Raw genomic sequence first — 25,086 nt, 5'->3', positions numbered from 1 at the left:
ATTATCTTATTGTTGAACTGCTTTTGATTGCTTTTGAATTGATCTAATCTAATAGTGGAATGTTCATGGGATGGGACTGTGGTTCCACTGATGAAGGTGCACAGTCAGGCTAGAACGTCTGACGAACGTCTGACGAACGTCTGACGAACGTCTGATGAACGTCTTGCTGCGGCTCCTCGCGGATGAGTCATGTTTCATTCGAAGTGTTCTTTTGAACATCTTTTTTCCCCCACACATTTCTCCTGTGTGAACTTGTCAGCTTCTCCGCAATGATACTCGTCTTATGTGTTTACTGACTTCTTTTGTAACTTAAATCAATGACATTGGCAGCACTTCTGACTGGGTAGTCCTGTCCACATATGTCCCCCACATTATGTACTCACAGGCGTTCCTCTGTCAGTGAAGAGACCCAATATGAAATGACACCATATGGCACAACAGGACCGCAGGTTAACCACATGATGCATTATCATAGGAATTGATAAGAAAACATACCACACCATGCTGTAATATAACGTAAAGAGATGGCAGGAGGGACGTTTTGACATTAGTTCTAAATATCTAAGCCCACTTAATATGCGGTTTTCAGACGAAAGTGCTACACTCCAAAGGAGTGAGCGATTATGGGTCAAACTTAAACGCTTGTTCAGTTAATAACAAAGTGCCTTTCTGGGCTTCATACTCCAGTTCCAACCATTACCACTTTGCTCCAGTGAGACCTCGGCATGCCGAGGTGTGTTGTTTTGGCGGGATACGTCTGTGGGCCCCCCTCCCCCACACTCGGGGGTCTTTACTCATGCAGCTACGCTGAAGAAATCCATAAGGGGTTCGGCCTACAACTCAACCGGAAAACGAGGAGAGAGAGAGAGAGAGAGAAAGAGAGAGAGAGAGAGAGAGGGACAGACCTGGGAAGAGCAGAATGCTTTATAAGGTCGTGGGATGGTTGTGGAACGCAGAAGAAATACAGACTTGTGCAGAGGATGATGATGGGGGGGGGGGGGGTGACTACAATAAACCGTGAATGAATGCAGTGTGTTCAAGCATAATGATTTGCAACATTTATCTGAGAGACTGATAAAGACAGATGGATACATACAGAGACAGAGAGAGGGAGGGAGATCCATTTAGGTGTTGCTTCTTTCACGCCGTCTTTCCTCGAGCACATCCAGCTATCAAACTAGTGGAACAGCATGAGGTGATGTAGACGCAGATACGAACTGTGGAGGCCTTATCTGTGTCTGTCTCTGTGCCTAAAATATGGCCTAAGGTGGCGTGTGCATTTTTAAATGCTATTTGTAGCATGTAGCACTTGATAAGCATCGAGCTTCGAGCAGGAAAAAGCTGTGGTGTCATAAAGGGCAGGGTGTTTCTCAACATACATTTGAGGTGCCAGGAGGTTGTCGTGGGGTGAATACGAAAACTGCCCTGTGAGGATTACGGTTGCTGGGCTGCAGATTTATTTTGCCACTGACTGACAGGAGGGCTTCGGTGACTCTGGGAATATTCACAAGTCAGAACAAACAAAACTGCACCGAACAGCCCAGAATAAACAAAACAGAATATGAACAACACAGAAAAGACTAAACAGAACATGAACAGAACAGGCAAACCAGAAGGGAACAGCCTACAACAGACAAAAGAACTGAACAGCACAGCACAAGAAAAACTGAACAGCCTAGAACAGACGGAACACGAAAACCAGAAGGGAACAGTCCAGAACAGACACACCAGAATGGAACAGCACAACACAAAACAGAACTGAACAGCTCAGGACAGAACAAACAGCAGAGCAACACAGGAACAACACAGTCTCGGAAAAACAGAACAGCACAAACAATACAAAACTGAACAGCCCAAAACAGACAAAACAGAACTGCTCTGGGCAGTCTTGAATAGTCTACATTATCAACTTTTCCTTTTGTTATCTTGAAATAATATTTGCCAATATTACTCATTATACTTATTTAAAACAACAAAAACAAATCTAGACAGAAGTTTAAAAATATTATAATATGAAAGAGTTTGATATTTACAATAGATAGTTTAAAGATTTAAAGATTTTTTGCAGGGCAAAACAGGCAAGACAGACAGTCATCTGCAGCTCAAATGACCGAGCAAATATACAGCATGTGAATGTACGTGTGTGTGTGTGTGTGTGTGTGTGTGTGGTGTGTGTGTGTGTGTGTGTGTACATATGTGCGTGGGTGGGGTGTGTATTGGAATTCTATGTCAGTGTGAATCTCGTTATGAATTCTTGCACTGAAATCATTCACATGTAGCAAAAAACAAAATGTAACCGAACAGGCGGCAAACATTCAGACGTGAAACTTCAGACGTGAAGCGGCCATGCAGTGAAGTGTGTGTGTGTGTCTGCCGTCCCTCACGGGGGTATCTGGAGGGTTGTCTTCTACAGTCACTCTGACTAACACCTTCCAAAAAGAGGTTGGAAAACGAGAGAGAGAGAGAGAGAGAGAGAGAGAGAGAGAGAGGGAGAAGTGGGAAGAGGTAGAGGGAGAGGAAAGAAACACTACACTAGTACACCAACCACACCTCTCACTATATATAATAATGATCTATTTCCTGCTATAGATTTACTATTATTACTGTTTTTGTTCATCTAGTTTGTCAACATTTTAACTTCTACTCTTATTTGGTTATTTCTGTCTATAAAACCATTATTGTGATCATTAACCTAAAAACATTATTATTTCCACAGAGCATGTGCTGTTCCAAACTTTAATTACTGGCAAAATTGTACCTGATACAGTCAAGCATATGACTTGGCATGATTGTATCAGGTACAGTTTTGCTTCTGATGTACTTCTGATGCTGTGGCAATGTTGTCAACCAAGCCATCACGTCTTCAGAGAATCAGTGTGAGAGAGAAATGTGGAGTTAGAGGAAGGGAGCAAGCCAGAGAAGGGGAGAGAGAGAGAGAGAGAGAGAGAGAGAGAGGGAGAGAGGGAGAGAGAGAGGGAGAGAGAGAGAGAGAGAAAGAGAGGGAGAGAGGGAGAGAGAGAGGGAGAGACAAAGAGGCGGGGTAGAGAAGGCGGCAGGGGGGGCAGAGGGGGAGGGAGAGAGGAGAGGAAGAGAAGGGAGGGAGAAGCAGAAAGAGTAGAGCGATATAGAAGCTGCCGTTTGGCCCTGAGGTGAACTGAGGAGAAGAATCTCCTCTTCAGAAATCTCTCTAATCTCTAAGACTAAAGAAGAGGCCAGGAGGAAGATGTTTAATAGAGAAAGGCAAACAACATGCAGAGAGTGGCTGAAGCGTGAGTGAGTGAGTGAAGTGCACACGTCTTGAAAGGACCCTCAGGGCCAAACACATGAAAGGTGAATGGAAGGCTGTTTAGGGCACCGTCAGTGAAGTGCACACTACTTCTACACACATATTCACTCACATTTGTGTGTGATAACTTGCATTCACACTCGCACACTCATTCACTGGCGTGTACACACGGTTTAACTGTGCTTGCATGTACGTGTGGCCAGCTGTGTGTAAAGCAGTATTATTGAGTGCAAAGTATTATTATTGACTGGAAGTCAGTGCACCATATCAGGAAGGCAGATATTAGCATGTATACAGCGTGCTCGTCAGTATGAGGTGAGAAGAGGCCTTTACAATCGTAAATATCAGCGTGGAAATCTGGTGATACGACGGTCAAAGTCACTAAGGAAGGATTACTCTCAGTCCCACCAAAATCTTAGAGAACTCACACTGCCATACAAGACAACTCATAGGGACCGTAGTAACCAGAGAGTGGATCTGGAACTGAACTGGTGCAGGATTGCTTCACTTTTGGGAACTGATCCGTATTCAATGAGAACTGTAAGCAAATATAAATATATACAGGGGTGGGTTGGCGTCTCCGGGTCGGGAGTTCCAGTATCTGGGGTTCTTCTTCACGAGTGAGGCTAGGGTGGAGCGGGAGGTGGACGGGCGGACCGGCGCCGCGTCTTCAGTGTTGCGGCCGCTGTACCGGACCGTTGTGGTGGAGAGAGAGCTGAGCTCTTGATTTACTGTATTTATCTGCGTTTAGACTGTCACCTATCATCACGAGCTCTGGGCGAAACAAAATGAGATGGCGAATACAAGCGGCTGAAATGAGTTTCCTCTGCAGGGCGTCTGGGCTCTCCCTTGGAGATAAGGGGAGGAGTTTAAATAGAAGGGGAGGAGTTTATAGATAAGGGGAGGAGCTTGGCCATCCGAGAGAGGCTCGGAGCAGATGGAGCTGCCCCTCCATGTAGAGACGAGCCACTTGAGGTGGTTCGGGCATCTGGACACCTGGGACCTTCACTGGTGAGGCGTTCAGGGCACGTCCGACTGGGACACACACACACACACCTCCCATGTGTGTGTATGGGCACAACTGTTTCATGGCCTCCCATACCATGAGTTTTTATACTGATTTGTATTTGTATTATTGCACTAAACACTGAGGGGTCTTTTCTCTTCCTCCCTCACACACACACACACACACACACACACACACACACACACACACACACACTTGGTGTCCCTCTCTCCCTAATGAAAGCTGCTCAGTCTAGTATGCATAATGAAGCTATTCTCCTGCATTTCCTCAGAAGGGGTTATAGGTCAGTAGTCACTCACACACACACACACACACACACACACACACACACACACACACACACACACACACACACACACACACCACACACACACACACACACACACACGGAGGGTAAAGGTCAGTGGTGATTAACACAGTAAATGTGACCCCTCCCCCAGTGGTATTTCTCTCAGTATTAATCATAGTCAGACCCCATTCAACTATCATAATGACATTGTGGATTAATGAGTCTCTTTCAGTCACACACACACACACACACACACACGAACGTCTGAGCCAGTCACAGGGTATCATAGTGACACACTGACACAATGGCTGTGCCATTGTCTGTACATCTACCCATACCCTCTGGTAAGATCCACAGACTGTGATCCACTGACTGTGATCCACTGACTCTCTGCTCCTGTAGTGAGAAGTGAGCATGACCCGAGCCATATGCCATCCTGCCGTCTCTCCATCCCTTCTTTCATCACCCATCCTCCTTTCTCTTCCCTCCTCATCCTCAGTGTGCAGTTCATCAGAAGGACGCTGGTCTGGGACAGCCATTACTGAATCAATAACACCTCACCACACACACACTTTTACTCCCCAGGAGTGATTTGGCCCTCACACACACATTCAGCTGACATATAAAGACAGGTTTTTAAACAATATGACTTTTAATTTTCCAACAGTGAACTGCATGGGGATAGTGTTTGTGTGTAGAGGGTGTGTATGTATGATAAATTGTGACAGTTGTGTATGTCTGGTGCCTTGTGTCTTGTACACAGTGTGTTGTAAATGTTGAGCTGTGTTCGAAGCATTGCACATTGCATTGTGTATGTTCTGGTGTATGGTATATACTTTGTTTTGTATATGTTATGTATAGTGCACTGTAGATGTTCTCATCATCCCATCTGACACGATCCTGCGTGTCGTCTACAGGCTGTTTGTGGTCTCCGTCATGTTAGCAATGTTTAAAGCTTTTCAGAGGCGAGGGAAAGATTTGAAGTCCTGTCGCCCCTGGCGTAACGGGGTATCTGTGCGTGGCAGTAATGCCTCTTTCTTCTGAGCCAGTGACAGCACTTAAACGCACATCTGACACAGCGTTAGCGCTGAGGTGGGGAATGAATCCAGCTGCTGCCTCTGTAGGTGATCCTCTCAGAATGAGATCCAATCAGCGCCTCTCCACTGTCTAACTGGAAACCCCTAGAGCTCATGGCAACCTATAGTTGCCTTGACAACCATTGGGTAGCCTATATTAACCTCTGTAACTGTAGCAACCAGGAGCAGTGCTAGTAACCTGTACCAGCCCTTAAACTGCAGTAACCTGTAATCGCCTGCTTTGGAGAGCTGAAATAACACGTGTAGAGACTCAGGCTGTGCGGAGGTGATGAGGCGATAACCTCTGACCCTGTCCCCCCCCCCGGCACGTGTGACAGCACACAGTGTGTGTGTGTGTTTGCACGGAGAGCCTTCAGCCCTCAGAGCTCTCTACAGTGTGGTAAACAGCGTGTTTGTTTGCAGGTATAAATACACATTCACAAAATGTGAACTGTGTGTGTGTGTGTGTGAGAGAGAGAGAGAGAGAGAGAGAGAGAGCGAGACACACAGACAGAGACAGAGAGAGAGGACCCAGGGCAAAAGCTGTAATGAATACTCCTGCTCCAGTGGTATTCTCTCCTGGGTCAGACAGGGACTGGGCTATCACTAAGCTCTGGGGTTTTTAGTATTACACAATGACAAATGACATTGGATCCATTTCCCTGCAGTTGTACTCTCTCTCTCTCTCACACACACACACACACACACACACACACACACACACACACACACACACACAGAAGAACTGCTAATAATAAACTGCCCTGTAAGCAGAGACACAGAACGCCCCAACACTGCTCTGCTGTGGACAGTAACTATGCAGTTTATAGTACATACAGTAGTTGCACATTTCCTTCACACCTGTGAAAGAACCAGCCCAGAACCTCTTTCTCTCTCTCTCCCCATTTCTCTCTCTCTCCCCCATCCCTCTTTCCTTCCCTCTCTCTCCTTCTCTCCCTCCCTCCCATCTCGGAGAAGCATGTGTCTTATTGTGTGCTTGTATTCAAACCATACAGCTTCACCATGATAACACACAGCACTAAGACTGTCATGGTGGACGGTGTGTGTGTGTGTGTGTGAATCATGACAGGAAGACTGGTAAGTGTGGCTCAACAGGTGCCGTAGTGGACTGTCTGGTTAATGCTCAAGTGTTCTCTCCCCTCTCCTCCTCCCCTCCCCCACCTCTCCCCCCCTCTCTCCCCCCCTCTCCCCTCTCCCCTCTCCCCTCTCTCATCCCCCTCCCCCACCTCTCCCCCCCCCTCTCCCCTCTCCCTCTCTCTCCTCTCCCCTCCCCCACCTCTCCCCCCCCTCTCCCCTCTCCCCTCTCTCTCCCCTCCCCCACCTCTCCCCCCTCTCCCCCCCCCCCCACCTCTCCCCCCTCTCCCCCCCCTCTCCCCTCTCCCCTCCCCCACCTCTCTCTTCCTCCCCCACGTCTCTCCCTCCCCTCCCCCCCTCTCCCCCCCCTCTCTCTCCCCTCCCCCACCTCCTCTCTTCCCTCCCCCCTCTCCCCCCCCTCTCTCTCCCCTCCCCCTCCCCCCCCTCTCCCCTCTCCCCCCCCCTCTCTCTCCCCCTCCCCCACCTCCTCTCTTCCCCTCCCCCCTCTCCCCCCCCTCTCTCCCCTCCCCACCTCCCCCCCCCCCCCTCTCTCTCCCCCTCCCCCACGTCTCTCCCCTCCCCCCCTCTCTCTCCCCTCCCCCACCTCTCCCCCCCCTCTCCCCTCTCCCCCCCTCTCTCTCCCCTCCCCCACCTCTCCCCCCTCTCTCTCCCCCTCCCCCCCCACCTCTCTCTCCCTCCCCCCCTCTCCCCCCCCTCTCTCTCCCCTCCCCCACCTCCCCCCCCTCTCTCCCCCTCTCCCCCTCCCCCACGTCTCTCCCCTCCCCCCCCCCTCTCTCCCCTCCCCCACCTCTCCCCCCTCTCCCCCCCCTCTCCCCTCTCCCCTCTCTCTCCCCTCCCCCACCTCTCCCCCCTCTCCCCCCCCTCTCCCCCCCCTCTCCCCTCTCCCCCTCTCTCTCCCCTCCCCCCCCCTCTCCCCCCCTCTCCCCTCTCCCCTCCCCCACCTCTCTCTTCCCTCCCCCCTCTCTCTCCCCTCCCCCACGTCTCTCCCCTCCCCCCTCTCTCTCCCCTCCCCACCTCTCCCCCCCCTCCCCCCACCTCTCTCTTCCCTCCCCCCCTCTCCCCCCCCCCCTCTCTCCCCTCCCCCACCTCTCTCTTCTCCCCCCCCCCTTCTCTCTCCCCTCCCCCCACCTCTCCTCTCCCCTCCCCCACGTCTCTCCCCTCCCCCCTCTCTCTCCCCTCCCCCACCTCTCCCCCCCTCTCCCCCCTCTCCCCCCTCTCTCTCCCAGGCTGAGAGAGAGGGGACTCAGTCTGCTCCAATAATCACGTTACGAAACAGACTGGCAAAATGAGTCTGCTCGCCCCCTTACCCAGACACACACACACACACACACACGGACACACACACTAAACAGTAGGCAGGGTCGTATCAGAACAAGATCAGTGGGCCTGTCAGAGAGAGTGAAGAGGCTCCAGGAGATTTGAAGCATGTCCAATAAATAACATCCTACTGCTCTCTCTCTCTCTCTCTCACACACACACACACACACACACACACACACACACACACACACATGAAAAGGGCTCCCAGAGAGGGAGGGTAGGATAAGGAGGGCCTCCTAACCTTTCACCTCCTTTTGGCAAATGTGTGTGCACATGCATGTGCGTCAGAGGGGCTGTTGTAGACAGCGTGGTGCGCATAATGGTGACGGCTGCCAAAAATAGTCCTCACACACACACACACACACACACACACACGTTATATATGCTACTGGCTTCACACGCAGATGCAGTTGGGTTAAACATTAGCTTCCTTTATCTGTGTGTCACTCCTTCACTCCCCAGCCAGGTGTCTCCCACACACTCACACTCCTCACTCTCCTCCTTCATTCAGCGGTAGCTGCACCCCCCGAACCTTCCCGTCCCAGAGGTGCTCGTCGCCGTGGCGCCTGTTTCCGTGGATCCGCGGCGAGGGGCTCTGGTACAGGAGACTCGGCCACCGCCGCCTTCCCTCAGGAAACAAGCTACACCGGGTTTAAAAATAGCCGCGGGCGCCAAAGCCCGCCCTACAGGGGCCTGTGCCAGCCAGGGTTCGAGGAGAAGAAAGAACGGGCGGAAGATCTAGATGTGCAATTCTGCTCCGGCGGTGCCGCGCGTCACGTGGAAAACCCAAACGCACCGGAGCAGGCTGGAGGTGCTGCCAGAATGTCAAACAAACTGCAGTGACGACGACGACGACGAAATACCCACGCACGAGTTATTACAAAATGTTCCTGTTCGTCATCTGCTCACGTTAGAAATGTTTGAAATACACAGGAAGGAGGACGGCACTACACCCCCGAAATGAAACAGGACAGGAAATGGGAGCCAGGCGGCCCTGTGTCGCAGGATCGTGTGGTCCTTATAGAAGAAACCCGCAGCAGAGAGGGTCCTGCCAGGCCTGTGGGCGGGACTTCCCTGGAGGAACACCACTGCCGTCCTGCCAGGCCCGTGGGCGGGACTTCACCACCACCTCATCCCGTTTCTGACGCCAGGTGCCCATCATCCCGTTACCCCCGTCAGACACACACCAGCGCCTCCACATTTAGGCAGTGTGTTTTGTTTTCCCATAATGCCAACAGCTATGCGGCTGGTACGATGTGTATTTGTGACTCATGGAAGCATAAAGGAGCCTTTAGTGTTCGGCGAAGCTTCGTGTGTGTGTGGAGTTCCTCAGGGCTAACCTCCACCCCCGGCTGCGATGTCGAATTACGTAATCACGCTGCAGAAAAATAGCTGACACAACCCGCATGTTAACCAGAACAGACTGATTCCATGTGGGGAGAAACCACAATGAAGTGATTCAGAGTTGGGAGTCACATTCATACCAAGAACTTTTACAGGCGCATAAAACGGCTGAGACACGCTGGCACTAAATAAATTAACAGACAATACAAGAACACTGTGATTGGTCGAATCTGACATGCTGGTTTGGTACGTTTTCTTACTACCACCACCACATAAATATTTGCAGTGTTAATGTTAGAAACTCCATTAAAAGCAGAGCCCCTCCCTTCTCAATCATCTACTTCACCACATTTTAGTTCTAACACTCACACAGTAAATCTGATTCAGTTAATACACTATACACACTACACTATAAAAGGGATGTTAGATGCCTTCTCTAAAACTGAACAAAGTTACTTAATTACTTTGATTTTGTGGTGAGCAAAAACTGTATTCATGACTTACATTTTTGATTTAGAAAATTTAAAAGTGAAAGTTGGCATATAGTGTTAATTACTAATTAGTGTTAAACACAGTGTTAATTTTTTAAGCAGCTATCCTCATTCTTGTCATATAATCTGTATAAATTTGTCTTGACAAGTTGTTAGTTGTCAGTTTGAAACTGTGTGGCATTTAGATTCAAAGTGGTCGCTGTGATTGTATTTGGACCGGACCCAGACAGCAGCCAGTCCAGCCCTGTCTCGCATCTCTCCTGGTGTCCCTGGGCTCTAGTTTGTTTGTGCTAGCGTAAGGATACGTTTCCCAGCCCCATGACAAAGCACTTCTGTCCTTCGCTCTGGATACGTGCAAGCTTGAAGTCTTTTGCACTTAGTGAGAAAACTGCACAAACAGGATTCTGGTTTCGGGCAGAGAGGGAAGCCTCTGGACAGGCAGACGGGACACGTCCAGCCCCGGGACAGGCGGACGGGACTCGTCCAATGACTAGTCTTATTCATTCAGTGTTAACGCATTCATACTATGACCTTAAATATGCACAGACGGGTCATGTGAGCCCACTAATATCAGCCTCATATATATTTATATGTATATATATCTCCACACCCACACATGTATCCAGCACTAGAGGATTGACTTACATTAGGCACTGGTAGGCACATGACTACTCTATGATTAAGCACAAGCAGAAGCTGCTTTAGAGGAACTCTGTGAGATGCAACCACCCCGTCAGCAGTACGGCTGTGCACGGCCTCCCTCAAACCACCCAAAGGGAACCCGATCCTACAACTGTGAACAGGAGCGGCACTTGTGGTGATGCTGGTCCCAGCACCACACAGCCAGACTGGCCCGCCTCCACCTTCACGACACACTTACGGCTCCGTCTCTTCCCCAACCCAAACAAAAAGGCCCTGCGCTCACCACCATCCATCATTTCTTCAGCTTCAAAAAGATAACATAGGAGAGATGGCCGCCTCTCGGAGCGGTTCGGCCTGCTGGGAACCGACTCTTTTCTGAACTCGACTCCCACAGCTGTGCGTTGTGTGCGGAATAGAGAACGGAGAGGATGAATAGAAACCGCAGAAAACCCCTCAGAACACCTTCACGCACAGTTGACACAGCTCAGCCTTTCTCCCGCACTTGAAGGAGGCACGCCGTTCTAAAGGTCTCGTCTCAGTCAGAGAGCGGAGAAGCAAACAGGATCCGACAGACACCTTCTGTGATCCAGCGCCAGAACCAATAAACACGTCCAACACACACGTACGGCAGGAACTGGGGCTCAGAGAGAGAGAGATGGGGAGGGGAAAGAGAGAAAGGGAGAAAGAAAGAAAACACTGGAAATCTAAGCTGGCAAGGAGCATGTATGCATCATGCCATTCTGACGTCAGAAACGAAGCCGTGCAGGTTCAGCAAAGCGAGGTCACGCAGCTGAAGACCTGAAGTCGAACGACTGTTTTCCTGGGGCGTCCCACAGAGAAGCAGCCATGTTCTCGAGTCACCATTACATCTGTAGTGATCTCACTGATATCTGGGTAGCGGCTGATTAGGTTATCGACTCTGCGCCTGACCTCTGGTTACTTTACCAGTGCACACGCTGCAAAGTTCAGATTATAAGGGCTAGGAACGCAGAGACAGCGGTACACACGAACACATCACAACTGGTACTGGGAATTTTCAAGTTAATACATCAAACTGCACTAAATCAGTCAGAGAACTCAAAGAAGACTGTCGAGATCAGCACTTCCTTCCCACACACACACTCACATTTCACACACTCGTGCTGAATGTATACATTCCCTTCCATATCCATGGCCAGGTTTCCACAGCCGCCTGAGAATAGCACAGAGGTGCTGCAAATGTCCTGGGTGAATCTTGAGGAGATCATCACTCTTGGCTTGCTGCCTCTGGGGAAATCAGACTAGATTCTGTATAGAGCTGCTGAGTGTGAAGTGAAAGTAAAGACCACAGCGCCCCCTTTGGACAAGACAAATGTTTTATAGTCAATAAATAAGTCTATAGATTTATAGACGAAATGTTGTGAGGATGAGAGTGCATGTGCACCTGACTGGAAAAGACACGTGCAGTCTTCCTTTGTTTCGCTTGTGTGGACACTGTAGCATTGTGTTGGGTAAAAAGAAGGCACTTTGGCATTCAAACCCCAGGCACATGTTCAGCTCTGGTCAGAGCAGGGAAGCAAGGGTGTGTGTGTGTGTGTGTGCCTCTGTTGACCAGATCCTTCTTCAGCTTCGAGACGCTCACATAACCATGTAGCCGTTGACGATTCTACCATTACCCTGCCATGTCTTCCACGGTCTTCTTGAGATCCCCAAAATAAATATTAGCAAAGCAAAATCTGCTCGTATAAGAAATGACACGCGGCTCCCGCTTGTGTAAAAACAGAACATTTTATAGAGTAAAGCTGAAAAACTCCAATGAAAACACAACTACTTTACAAATACAAAAACGGGTCCTTTCCATTGCGGTATTTACACATGTTCATCCCTCAAAACAAACACACACATCAACACAAGCGCACAGTGGAACTAACAGAGCCAAGAACCTAAAAAATACACCAACAAAACAGGAACGCATCTTTTTCAGTTCCGCTTGTTGCCTAACCGAAACCAAATCAAAGGTTTTTGGGACATTTCTCACAATATGATTGACACTACTGCCGTGCATCCCACAGTGAAGATTTGAAGTTTACATTTAATAGCTACTTTTCTAGCCGAATCTTTAACTTTAACATTCTCAACAATGAACGACACGAACATTCCGGATGTACCAACAACTCCAAGAACAGGGAGCACCCATAAAATGGAACAGCCCAAAGAGCTCTGTCCTCAAGGACGCTCGTGAGCTTTAAGGGAGACTCAGCTTGCCGAGCTGAGTGAGACTCATCTTGGGGGGTCTGGGAAGGTTCAAACATAATGCCTACAGTGGACATATTGCTTCCTATGGGGTTTTATTGCCATGTTGCCACGGTGTGCATGGGGTGTGATTTAAAAGCTCAACCAGAGCGGACGTGTACCAAACTAGGATGCTTTCACACTACGAGTGACATGGCTGTAACTACAGAAACAAGGTGCACAACTGAGAGGGACCCTGAAGGATGGGGGGGGGGGGGGGGGGGGTTACATAAGATTAAAAAGACAACAATATAAAACAATCAGTTGGGAGAAGCACGTTTGGACATGGCAGCCGGGCAGCGGTACTCAAACAGTCCCATCAAGCATTCTTTACAGGGGCCACGGACACAAGAAGACATGTTGAGAAATATTCACAGATTGGACCACTTCTCCTCATCCTCCTCCTCCTCCTCTCGTCCAAGGGCCGAAGGGCATTTGCAGGGGGATAAACCATGAGGCAGCAGTAGAAAACAAGCATTTTACAGCACGAGTCCTTTAAAATAGGCGTGTCACACTAATGAGCGTGTTGAAAAATCTGACACTAACACTGTTACATGACTGATCAGTCTTTCATAGGTTCCCTCTCACAAACAGATAGAGAGAGAGAGAGAGAGAGAGAGAGAGAGAGAGAGAGAGAGAGAGAGAGAGAGAGAGAGAGATACTGGTAAAATGAGAGTAACTGTTGTCAGACACAACATAAATGAGTGGTTGGCCAAAATATAAACCAACACACACCGGTTCTCAGGTGACAGGCTAAGGGCCACCTGTGTGTGTGTGTGTGTGTTTAGCTGCCTCCGCTGGGTTTGGCAGGTGTTTTGGAGCGCATCGCAGCTCCTGCTCGTACGTTTCCTTTGCCCTGCTGGGGCTGCGGTGTGCCAGGCTGCTGTACTGCCCCCTCTCCACCAGAGGGCCCTGTGGAGCTCTGCTGCTGGGCGGGACTGTTCGGGGGCGGGGTCTGGATTTGGGGGGAGGCGGCAGAGGCCGTGACCTGCTGCTGGAGTAGCTTCTGGGCAGCGGAGGCGGAGCCTGCAGGGATGACCTGCACCTGGGCCTGAGGGGCGGAGCCTGCTGCTGGAGTCAGAGTCACCGTCTGTGCTTGAGTCTGGATCTACACACACACACACACACACACACACACACACACACACACACACACAGATGATACAGGACACTGTAGACAGGAGTGTTGATGAGGAATAGATGAAAGGGGAGGGGCGAGGCAGACTCTTACCTGCTGAGGGGAGGAGACTATCTGCTGCAGCTTAGCAACCTGCAGCGAGAGGAGAGGATCAGTACACAACACACACACACACACACACACACACACACACACACACACACACACACACACACACACACACACACACACACACACACACTGGAAAATGCTAATGCACAGATGCTAACACTACAGAGCAGGCTTCACTGAGCTGTAGAGCCTCTTGTAGATCAGGGCATTATACCATCACTGGACATAGTAGATAAGCGAATATGGTGTGGATGATGACCAAACATACGTGTGTGTGTGTGTGTGTGTGTGTATGTGTGTACTCACCTGTATCTGCTGTGGTGTGGCAGGTTTCTGAGTGGGGATGGATGTGAAGAACTGGGTCTTAATGCCGGGCTGCAGCTGAGTGGTGGCTGCGTACGTCACCTTTTGCTGGGCCTGCGCTGTAGACGGCACCACCTGCTGGCCAGACAACTGCACAGCGCGCGGGTGTGTTAGGACTCACACCAGCATCTCACACACCACATGCTTCTGTCACCTAGCTGCCGTGTGTGTGTGCCAACTGCCTATGTATGAGTCTGTGTGTGTACCTGGGACTGGGCACCACATGTGTATGTATGTGTGTGTGTGTGTGTGTGTGTGTGTGTGTGTGTGTGTGTGTGTACACATGTGTACCTGGGGCTGGGCTGATTTCTGCTGGGCTGCTGTCTGTGATGTTACCTGCTGTTTCTGACGCAGTAACTGTTGCACCTGCTGTACTTGGAACGGGTGAACACCTGAACGAACACACACACACACACACACACTTGAAGCTGATGTAAACTATTCAGAATCCCTGAGCTCAGCTCTCTCCAAGTCCTGATATCTCTCCCCCAAACAGCTGCTCTGAGAAAACAATCTGTAAAAGAGGAAGTACACGTGACCCGGAGGCAGTAACCCGCCGGGGCAGTACCTGGTTTCTGGGCCTGTCCGATGGCCACACTGATGCCAGCCACAGTGACGGGGAGGGTCGTGACCCCGGAGGAGACCACCACAGGAGGGGGCTTGGTCAGGGTCACCTGGGTGGGCTACCCACACACACACAGTCAGAGAGATTACATCTCATACAACAGATCAATGCATCCAACAAGTTTTCCTGGACATCTAAAGCTAAAGTCGTGTGTGTGTGTGTGTGTGTGTGTGTGTACATGCGTGTCCTCACCAGTCTGGTCACCTGCAGGTTGGCGACAGTGGTTCCCGTCAGAACTGCTCCTGCTCTGGGTGTGGCAGCCACTGCTGTGAGCTGGGCGCTGGCCTGAGGGGGCGGGGCCGCAGGCACCTGCTGGGGCTGCTGGGTAATGGAGGCCTGCTGGGTAACGGAGGCCTGCTGGCCCTGAGCTGCAGCCACCGCTGCAGCAACCTGCTGCTGCTGCGCCATCTGCATCTTCTGTTTCTGAATCTTTAACAGCTCCTACACACACACACACACACACACACGCGTGTGCTTATTACACAGTGTAACTGACGCAGTGTGACTGCATTTCTCCCACACATTTCAGCTTTTGCTCTGAGAGGACGGGAGAGGAAGACTGCAGACTATCCTGGTGAGAGGTGCCTTCTCACCTGGGGAGATGAGTAAGCACCGCGCGCGCGCACACACACACACACACACACACACACACACACACACACACACACACACACTCCAGCCATATTCACACCTCCTCCACACAGAAAAAACAACACCCAAAGGGCTTCTAGACAACCAGCAAAGCACGCCGTGTCAGCAGATCGCTCACACACACACACACACACACACACACACACACACACACACACACACACACACACACAGATCAGCGTTCATTGGCACGCGCGCGTGTACCTGCTGTGGTTTGCCGACGGCTTTGATCTGAGGAGAGGCAGTCTGCTGCTGTCGGAGTATCTGCAGCTGGGCTGAGGTGATCTGCTGCTTCCCCGGGGGTAACTGCATCCCTGCTGGGGCAGGAGGGTGATGGGTGGGGGAGAGATGGAGGAATACAAGGTACAAATGACAGCGTAGTCCGTCACAATCAGCAGTCAAATTCTCCATATGTTAATATGGTGAGGAAAACACACACACACACACACACACACACACACACACACACACTTCGTTACCTGGTGCTACCAGCGAACGGGTCTGCGACTGCACCTGAGGCAGGCTGGGTGACACCACGGCCGAGGCCGTCACTGGGGTAACGGCACGCACCCCCTGGCTGGTTGCTATGGCGACGACCTCAGTAGGGGTGGTAGCGGCAGCGGGGACCACCCTCTGCTGCGCATGGACCACCTGAGCCGTTGCCGCTCCGCTGGCCTGCAGGGGGCGAGAGAGAGAGCTGTTACAGCCTAATGTGGCACGCCGCCCGAAGGGGCCAGCACGCCTGTAAACAACATCTGTAAACCCACACCCAGTAAACATCTGTAAACTGTAATCCTACTCCCCGTAAACATCTGTAAACTGCAAACCTACTCCCCGTAAACATCTGTAAACTGCAAACCTACTCCCCGTAAACATCTGTAAAGTGCAAACCTACTCCCCGTAAACATCTGCAAAGTGCAAACCTATATCCCGTAAACATCTGTAAACCCTCACCCCGTAAACATATGTAAACTGTGAACCTACACCCCATAAACATCTGTAAACTTTAAACCTATACCTTGTAAAAATCTGTAAACTGCAAACCTACTACCCAAACATCTGTAAACTGTAAACCTACACCCCATAAACATCTGTAAACTGTAAACCTATACCTTGTAAAAATCTGTAAACTGCAAACCTACTCCCCACAAACATCTGTCAACTCTAAACCTATACCCCGTAAACATCTGTAAACCCGCACCCTGTAAACGTCTGTAAACGGTAAACCTACACCCCATAAACATATGTAAACTGTAAACTTATACCTTGTAAATACCTATAAACCTATAACCTGTAAACATCTGTAAACTGTAAACCTATACCTTGTAAAAATCTGTAAACTGCAAACCTACTCCCCACAAACATCTGTCAACTGTAAACCTACACCCCATAAACATCTGTAAACTGTAAACCTATACCTTGTAAAAATCTGTAAACTGCAAACCTACTCCCCACAAACATCTGTCAACTGTAAACCTACACCCCATAAACATCTGTAAACTGTAAACCTATACCTTGTAAAAATCTGTAAACTGCAAACCTACTCCCACAAACGTCTGTCAACTGTAAACCTACACCCCATAAACATCTGTAAACCTATACCTTGTAAAAATCTGTAAACTGTAAACCTACTCCCCACAAACATCTGTCAACTCTAAACCTATACCCCGTAAACATCTGTAAACCCGCACCCTGTAAACGTCTGTAAACCTACACCCCATAAACATCTGTAAACTGTAAACTTATACCTTGTAAATACCTGTAAACCTATAACCTGTAAACATATGTAAACCCTGACCCTGTAAACATCTGTAAACTGTGAACCCTCACCCTGTAAACATCTGTAATCTGTAAACCTATACCCTGTAAATGTCTGTAAACGGTAAACCTACACCCCATAAAAATCTGTAAACCTATACCCCGTAAAAATATGTAAACTGCAAACCTACTCCCCGTAAACATCTCTAAATGGCAAAGCCACACCCTGTAAACCTATACCCCGTAAACATCTGTAAACCCTCACCCTGTAAACTGTAAACCTATACCCCGTAAACATCTGTAAACCCACACCCTGTAAACATCTGCAAACTGTAAACATACACCCCATAAACACCTGTAAACTATAAACATATACCCCGTAAACATCTGTAAACCCTCACCCTGTAAACATCTGTAACCTGTAAACCTACACCCGTAAACATCTGTAAAGTGTAAACATCACCCCTTAAGACAGTGAAGGGGGTGTATGAGTTGCTGTGCTGGGACAGGGGCTTACAGGTATGGCTCCAGGTAGAACAGGAGAGGCCAGACGCTTGTTGCCCTGAAACTGCCCCGGGGAGATGCCAGCCACTGTGTTTACAATCACGTTTCCTCCTACGGTGGCTTTAGAGGAACAGAGCAAACAGTGTTTAGTCACACGTCCAAGCAGGGGCCCAGACCGCACAAACACGGGTGAGGTGAAAAACACCATTTCCAGGTTGGCTCAATGAAGGACAATGGGGCTGCTATAGTGCGGCTTATCTGGAATAATAATAATTATGTATTCATCTGTTACACATTATTAAAGTCTGATTTCATTGCATTAAAACCCAATTTAAGCTTCCAAATTCAGATTCCTTGTCCAGAAATGATCAAATCTGGCAGGAGATGATCTTGGAGTTCAAAGCTATTCAACAAATAAACTGTATTTTATTGTTGTGGACAATAAATATTCCATCTTCTGACATGGTTAACACAGATTCATTATGTTCTCTTATCGGAAATACTGTCATTCAAGAACCAACAAAGAAAACAAAGGTTCTGTGAAATCTGGTCACCAATATGGGATATAGAAGGATTGTGATTTATGGTATTTGTGTTATTGTAGGAGTTATACATGTTTTAAAAGGAGAAAGTGAATGGTGAGCATGTGTGGCTCCCTGACCTATGACCCCTGTGTCTGTCTCACCTCTGTCTCATAGCTCTTTATTTACACAGGTGCAGTGTAACGTGAGAAAGTGGTGAGAGCTTACTGTGTGTGCCCAAACAGCCTGTTTACTATACAGAGCAGCTCTATCTGAAATTAAATTGTAGTTGAATGGGCACAGTAGATGAAACTAGATGAAGACTTCAATGATACTGGTATCAGCTAGGCCTCAGAGTGCGTCTCTGCGCTGTACCTGTCTGAACGCCTGTCCCAGCAGCAGCCGTCTTGATTGGTCCAGCCTGAAGGGAACAAACACAACCAGCAGTGGAGAACCGGCATTTGTAAGGTTCAACTTCAACAGGTAAGTGCACGCACGCACGCACTCGCACTCGCACACACACACACACACACACACACACACACACACACACACACACACACACACACACACACACACACACACACACACACGTTGGCAGAGACTGACCAGCGCAGTGGTGTTGGGGACTGCAGCAGCTCCTTGCTGGTTAGCCTGTGGGACTCCGGCCGCTTGTGTCCCAGCGGCAGCTGCCTGGGTCTGGGCTTGAGGCTGGGCGGCCGCCCCCTGCGCCTGGACGGCCCCTGCTGCCGCCTGCTGCTGCTGCGCTAACTGCTGAGCCCTCTGCTGCTCTGCTAGGGCCTGGGAGGGAGGGAGGGAGGGAGAGTGGGAGAGAGAGAGAGAGAGAGAGAGAGAGATTTGGGACATTGATTGTCACTTCTGGCTGTCGTTTTCCTCTATACTGTTACACAGAAATCAAAATGCCTCTCAGACTTCACCTTCTTCTCTTTAGCGATTCGCTCTGCTCTCTGCGACGCCACCTGGATAGGGGGGAGGGGCTTATCATAGCTGATCCCACTGTGGGAACAGACCAAAAGGGAGACCAGTTAGATCAACCACACACAATCCACGGAGCTCCACACACACACACACACACACACACACACACACACACACACACACACACACACACACACACACTCCACCACTAGGGGGAGCTCACCTCTCGGCCAGTACCGAAGCGTGCTTCGGGTTCTTCTGGAACGGGTTCATTCCCAGCCTGGACAACATATGAAAGAACAATGAGAAGCACATGGTGTTTGAGTGGGACGTCAGAAAGGCCTCCACAGCCAACAGGCAAGACTTTACTCCTAAATGTAGTGCAGGGGTTTGATGGGCGGGCTTACAAATGTTTGGGGGGCGGGCTTACAGGGGTTTGGGGGGCGGGCTTACAGAGGTTTGAGGGGCGGGCTTACAAAGGTTTGAGGGGCGGGCTTACAGATGTTTGAGGGGCGGGCTTACATAGGTTTGAGGGGCGGGCTTACAGGTTTGAGGGGCGGGCTTACATAGGTTTGATGGGTGGGCTCCTCTTGCTGGCGATCAGCCTCATGAGCTCGAAGCGGTTGTTGTACAGCTGAATCTGGGTGGCGTGCTCGTCCTGCGTGTAGATCTGACACGTGCGCAGTGGGCGGCTGTTCTTCGACTGCAGTGGGGAAGTGGACGCTGGTCACCAGGGGGCGATGTTGAGAAAGGACAGTGTTCTGGCAGTGTGCCAACAGCAGGGCTGCCGTGCTCGTGGGCTCACCTTATAGATGCTCTTGGTCTTCTTCTTGGGATTAGCTTCATACATCAACTGCACGGCAACAAATTGCCAAAACATAGGAGATAGTATCAGAAAGGTAATATCCTCCATCCATCTCTCCCTCCCTGCTTGAGTCTGCCCCTCACCTTGCCCTCCTCGCGGGGGATGATCACGTTCTCGTAGCGAGTGCGACACTGCTTGGGCGAGCGGTAGATGTGGCTACAGGAGCTCACCACGTCGCTCACGAGGTCCCAGTTGGGCGTGTGAGCCGGAGACACCACAGTCAGGTTCAGAGGGAGTTCCAGGAGCTGCTTCACAGCCTGGCCGGACACACACACACACACACACACACACACACACACACACACACACACACACACACACACACACACACACACGGTGATGATCTTTGACCCGAGAGGCGACCTTTGGAAAGTCACTGCACACAAAAAATAAAAGTGTGTGTGTGTGTGTTGTGCTGTACCTGCAGCAGGGCCCAGTCCTCTCCAATGAGCCACTCAGGGTTGTCTTGTCCCGCCTCCATGGCGGGTTTGACCAATGAGGGCAGGGGCTTGGCGAAGGGCGCCTGCTGCTTCAGGGAGAAGTTCTTCTTCTGCTCCTTGCTCTCGCGACGCACCTTCAGCACGCTGGCCTTGTCGAAGAGCGAGCGGGGCGGGATCACGGCCTCGCCGTGGCCCTTCTTCTTCTTACGCCCCACGGCTGGCGAGAGGGCCCAGGCAGACCGCGTCACCACCCACACAAACTACGTCTTCATCCACAAGCAAATCTAGTCCCTCTCCTCCCCACCCACCACCACCAACAGAAGGCAGACCGCAGACGCTAACGCAGGGGCAGACGAGCTGTAGGGATCTTACCCGAGGGGTCCATCTTGAGTCTCTTGTGTTCTTTGCGGACGTAGACCGGGGGCAGTTTAGACTCGGGCATGGGGGCGGAGTCGTACATCAGGCAGATCACAGAGTCGATGTAGAGGTCGTTATCGTCCTGAGGAGGTGTGGGTGGGGTCCACAGCTACGGGTGGGTCACGGAAGAACAACGCTTACACATCAAAGCCTAAACATTTGCATATGCCAAACAGATTATATTGCATTTGCATATACCAAACAGATTATACTGCATTTGCATATTTGTCAGTTTGTGTTTTGCTCTTACTGGCATAATCTCAGTCTGACCGTCCTCAGTCTCGAACACGTATTCCTACGGGACAAAACAAATACGCAGGAGTGAGGTCTGAGGATCCCTGCAGAGATTAGAAGCGCAGTGTGTTTACGGGAGACGTGGTGTTGGTGTTGCATGGTGTACCATGTTGTACGCGTCCTCCCTAGTGTAGGTGAAGAGATCTTCCTCATCCTCCAGCACCATCCGCTCCTCTTCCTCACGCTTCAGCTTCTGCTCCTGCCGCAGTTCCCAGCCTCTCTTAGCAGCTTCTACACACTCCTGCACACACACACACACACTTTTAATCCACCCCACATAAGCACCACAGCGTGTGTAACGTGTGTATCTCTCCACCTACCTTGGCAAGCTTGTCATCTTGGCTAATGTGCAGGTACTCCAGGTAGTGCAGGGCGTACATCTCAATAGGAGTCAGCTACGGCACACGCGGTCACACGTTACAGCGGGAAAAACCCAAACGGCTCCCCCCCGCCCAACTAATCCCCCTCCACCCCCAGTCGATCCCAAGAGGGTGCGGGTACCTGCTCCATCACCGTCATCAGCTCCTCCATCTGGGAAGCCTCTTCCTCGCCCTCCACCTCATCTCCACCTTCAGCCGCCGCCTCGTCCTCCTCCGCCTCCCTGCCCTCTCCCTCGCTCTCCGCCGCGCCCTGCTGCTCCTCCTTCTGGTGCGGGCGGAGCGTCTGCAGGGTGATGGTGTTGAGGGCCTGGATGTAGGGTCTGGCCACGTGCGGCGGGATCCACTCAGACGGAGACGGCTCCTGGTGCAGCACCACAAACTCCTCCACCTTCTCCCCGGAGCCCACCTCCACCTCAAACAGGTCCTGAATGGTACGCTGCACCAAGAAGCTCAAATATAGAAAATCCTGCACGCACAACTGCAGAAGTGCTATAGATCCACCACACCACAGAGGGCGCTAGAGTATACCTTGATTACACTCAAATCTCAGCTACCTACCACGAGGGAGCGGGAACTCCAGAACTGACTACTCTGTTTCATCTAAAAACACCACAATCGATGAGAACAATGTCTATCTAGTCATGAAAAAGTCCCACAAGGCTGCGTATGCATTGCCAGAGTGGGAGTGATCTCAAAGAAAGCTTGAAAGCTTGTGTGTGTGTGAGTGTGTGTGTGAGAGAGAGAGAGAGAGAGAGAGAGAGAGAGAGAGACGGGGCTGCCTACCTGTGTGAGGAAGGCCAGCGTGTAGTCTGTGCCTTGAGCCGCCACCTCCCGGATCAGGTCTTTAGTGCCGTTCTTCAGAAGTTTCTCCTCCACCGAGTTCCCACTCTCCATCCTGCAGAACACCACCACCATTAGGGCTCGGTCCTGCCGTCTAGTGGCGGTCGACACGCACTCTCCCCCCCCTACGAGAACACACCGCCTACGGCTCCACCTCGGTGTCTACAGCCCCACTCCCCCAACCTGTGCGAGAACACGGCCGTGACGTCGGCCCCGTAAACGCGGCGCGTGGACACACCTGTAGATGTGGATGTCCTTGCAGCGACCGATCTTCTCGCACCACTCCTGTGTGCGTGCGTCCATGCTGGGGTTTAGGTCCGTGTCGTAGAAGATGACGGTGTCCGCGTCCAACACGGGGCCCACGGCAGAGCAGCAGCGATTGGTCAGGATGAGACTGAAGACCCGTCTGTTCCGGTTAAACCTTTTCACTTGCTCCTGGTGGGGGGGGGTTTGAATACAGGGTACTGTCTGATTGGCTGTTTGTTGAAAGCGCCTGCGTCTGCTGTACCTCACACCCCCGTGCCCACAGCGGTCGTGTGCGGGGGTTTGAACGCACCTGTCGTTGGTCGAGCGAGAGGCCCTCGTCCACACGTGCGTAAGTGAGGTGTCGGCGGTCCAGGAAGTCCTCCAGAATATCCAGCATGCTGGCCATCTGGGTGAAGATGACTACCCTTCTACTCTCTGCCTTCAGCTTGTGCAGTAAGATAGATAATGCCTCCAGCTTGCCTACACACACACACACAGATACACGCGCCCCAGTAATTATGTGACGCTTTGCCAAATGGCTCGTACAAGTGAATTAACACCACACACAAACACCACCAATTAGTAGAGACGTGGTTAACAGCTGGGAGACCAGTGTTAGTAGGTCGCAGACGTGTAAAGGGAGAGCCGACCTGAGTCCCTCTCCAGCATGCGTTCATCAGTCAGCTCAAACAGGAGAGGACACGCCAAGCTGCGGATCTCGGAGTTGTAGGGGGCCGACGCTTCCTGCAGCCGACGCCTGAATGTCTTCTGCTCCAGGCTGTAAGACGGTGGGGGATTGGCTGCGTAAAGCTGAGGGGGAGGGGCTACCGCAGTAGGAAACACACAGGACACCCTGTAAAATAGGCCCGACAAAAGAAATTATTTTATTGGCTCTAAGGAACACTTACAAAGTAAAGATTTTAATCACAAAAAATTATACACAGGTCTCCTATTTTAAGTCCAATATTCGGTCATGAACTGGGTAATCGGTGGTGATCAACAGAATAGATCATAGACCATCGTCATCATCACCACAACTGAATCTTGGACAGAGTAGCTGGACCTTAAGGCTTTTGATTTGAATTTGAGTGATTCTACATTTTATTAGTGTAACTGAAGCATCAGTTTGTTACACAACTTCACAGTTTAACAATCTATACACCAAACTTGAGGTTTAACCCACATGGCTGTGTGTACAAAGCTACTCAGAGTAAAAGACCACCCACCTCCTGAGCAGACGGTCTCCTTCCTGCAGCCTGTCCCAGTGGGACATTATGGCGGAGCGGAGCGGTTCTGTACTGGAGACACAGGCTTGCCGGGCCTTCATGCAGGCGTCCCTGCCCCTCCAGGCCCAGGGAGAGTGCTTGGCGGCGGGGAGGGGAGGAGCGTCTCCCTCCTGGGCAACGGAGCAGGCCTCCAGCAGGTCGGCGCCGTAGAGCACGGAGCGCTGAAGGCGTCGCTCGTTGATGGTGAAGAGGCGTGCCAAGCGCTCCTTCAGCTGTCTGGTACGCTCCTCGCTCGACTCCTCGGGAGAAACAGGGGAGGAAACCAGGTCAGTATGCCGGCAAGACGGGCCGCTGTGGCAGCCACTCTGGTCCGGGCTGAACCGGAGCAGACGGACGGTAGAGGGCTCGGGAAGAAAGGCACAGTGACGGAGGAGAGACAGCTGAGAGAGCGTGAAAGGGCAGAAAGGAGAGACGGGTGTCACTTTTACTCACTTGTGGTGCTGCGTTTGTTGTGGGTTTGGTGGTCCCTGTGTCACTAGGAGCTGTGGCTGTTCCCATGGCACCTGCAGTCACACCAGCTGTTCAACAGACACAGACAGAGGGCACATGAGTTATAGAGCAGCGGCGTGTTCGTCTCTCCTGACGGAGCCACACAGAGCCAGGGGGTGCGAGCCAGGACCCTCACCCTGCTGCGGTGCTGGGGTGCCCACTGGGAGGAGCCCCTGGGGACCCGTGGAGTTCTGAACAGGCACAGCCTGGGGCGCCTGCATCACCATGGACCCCTGCTGCCTGAGGATGGTTTGCCCCGGGGCTGACACAATCTGGAGAATATTCCCTACAGGAGGAGTGGTGAAGAAGAAGAGAGGAAGGTGGGGAGAATGAGAAACACCCACAGGACCTTCATAA

The 25,086-nt window shown here is 51.0% G+C and overlaps 1 protein-coding gene across 6 annotated transcripts in view; it reads right to left on the bottom strand.

Annotated features, from left to right (window-relative positions):
• Positions 1-13,068: 13,068 nt before the first annotated feature.
• The window catches only part of ep400 (E1A binding protein p400), a 32,121-nt gene continuing 20,103 nt past the window's right edge, over positions 13,069-25,086 (bottom strand). For 3 of the 6 annotated variants that reach the window (XM_076989112.1, XM_076989118.1, XM_076989116.1), the window contains 29 exons: positions 24,866-25,015; positions 24,673-24,758; positions 24,181-24,479; positions 23,605-23,807; positions 23,265-23,434; positions 22,947-23,143; positions 22,652-22,763; positions 21,990-22,304; positions 21,809-21,883; positions 21,595-21,729; positions 21,445-21,489; positions 21,150-21,303; positions 20,759-20,994; positions 20,421-20,594; positions 20,278-20,325; positions 20,039-20,175; positions 19,696-19,752; positions 19,472-19,550; positions 19,143-19,334; positions 18,909-18,954; positions 18,026-18,132; positions 16,230-16,425; positions 15,955-16,067; positions 15,292-15,540; positions 15,043-15,157; positions 14,766-14,866; positions 14,418-14,564; positions 14,094-14,132; positions 13,069-13,970 (listed from right to left, as the gene is read on the bottom strand). In XM_076989112.1, the coding sequence (XP_076845227.1) occupies positions 13,647-13,970; positions 14,094-14,132; positions 14,418-14,564; positions 14,766-14,866; positions 15,043-15,157; positions 15,292-15,540; positions 15,955-16,067; positions 16,230-16,425; positions 18,026-18,132; positions 18,909-18,954; positions 19,143-19,334; positions 19,472-19,550; positions 19,696-19,752; positions 20,039-20,175; positions 20,278-20,325; positions 20,421-20,594; positions 20,759-20,994; positions 21,150-21,303; positions 21,445-21,489; positions 21,595-21,729; positions 21,809-21,883; positions 21,990-22,304; positions 22,652-22,763; positions 22,947-23,143; positions 23,265-23,434; positions 23,605-23,807; positions 24,181-24,479; positions 24,673-24,758; positions 24,866-25,015 (4,301 nt within the window). In that variant the 3' untranslated portion in view covers positions 13,069-13,646. The remainder of the gene's footprint in view (positions 13,971-14,093; positions 14,133-14,417; positions 14,565-14,765; positions 14,867-15,042; positions 15,158-15,291; positions 15,541-15,954; positions 16,068-16,229; positions 16,426-18,025; positions 18,133-18,908; positions 18,955-19,142; positions 19,335-19,471; positions 19,551-19,695; positions 19,753-20,038; positions 20,176-20,277; positions 20,326-20,420; positions 20,595-20,758; positions 20,995-21,149; positions 21,304-21,444; positions 21,490-21,594; positions 21,730-21,808; positions 21,884-21,989; positions 22,305-22,651; positions 22,764-22,946; positions 23,144-23,264; positions 23,435-23,604; positions 23,808-24,180; positions 24,480-24,672; positions 24,759-24,865; positions 25,016-25,086) is intronic. The other 3 variants (XM_076989115.1, XM_076989113.1, XM_076989114.1) reach the window with 3 other exon arrangements.

The sequence above is a fragment of the Brachyhypopomus gauderio genome, unplaced genomic scaffold (genome assembly GCF_052324685.1).
Source record: "Brachyhypopomus gauderio isolate BG-103 unplaced genomic scaffold, BGAUD_0.2 sc65, whole genome shotgun sequence".
Classification (NCBI taxonomy): domain Eukaryota; kingdom Metazoa; phylum Chordata; class Actinopteri; order Gymnotiformes; family Hypopomidae; genus Brachyhypopomus; species Brachyhypopomus gauderio.
Note: the sequence above shows the minus strand (reverse complement) of the source record. Positions and strands in the feature narration are given on the sequence as shown.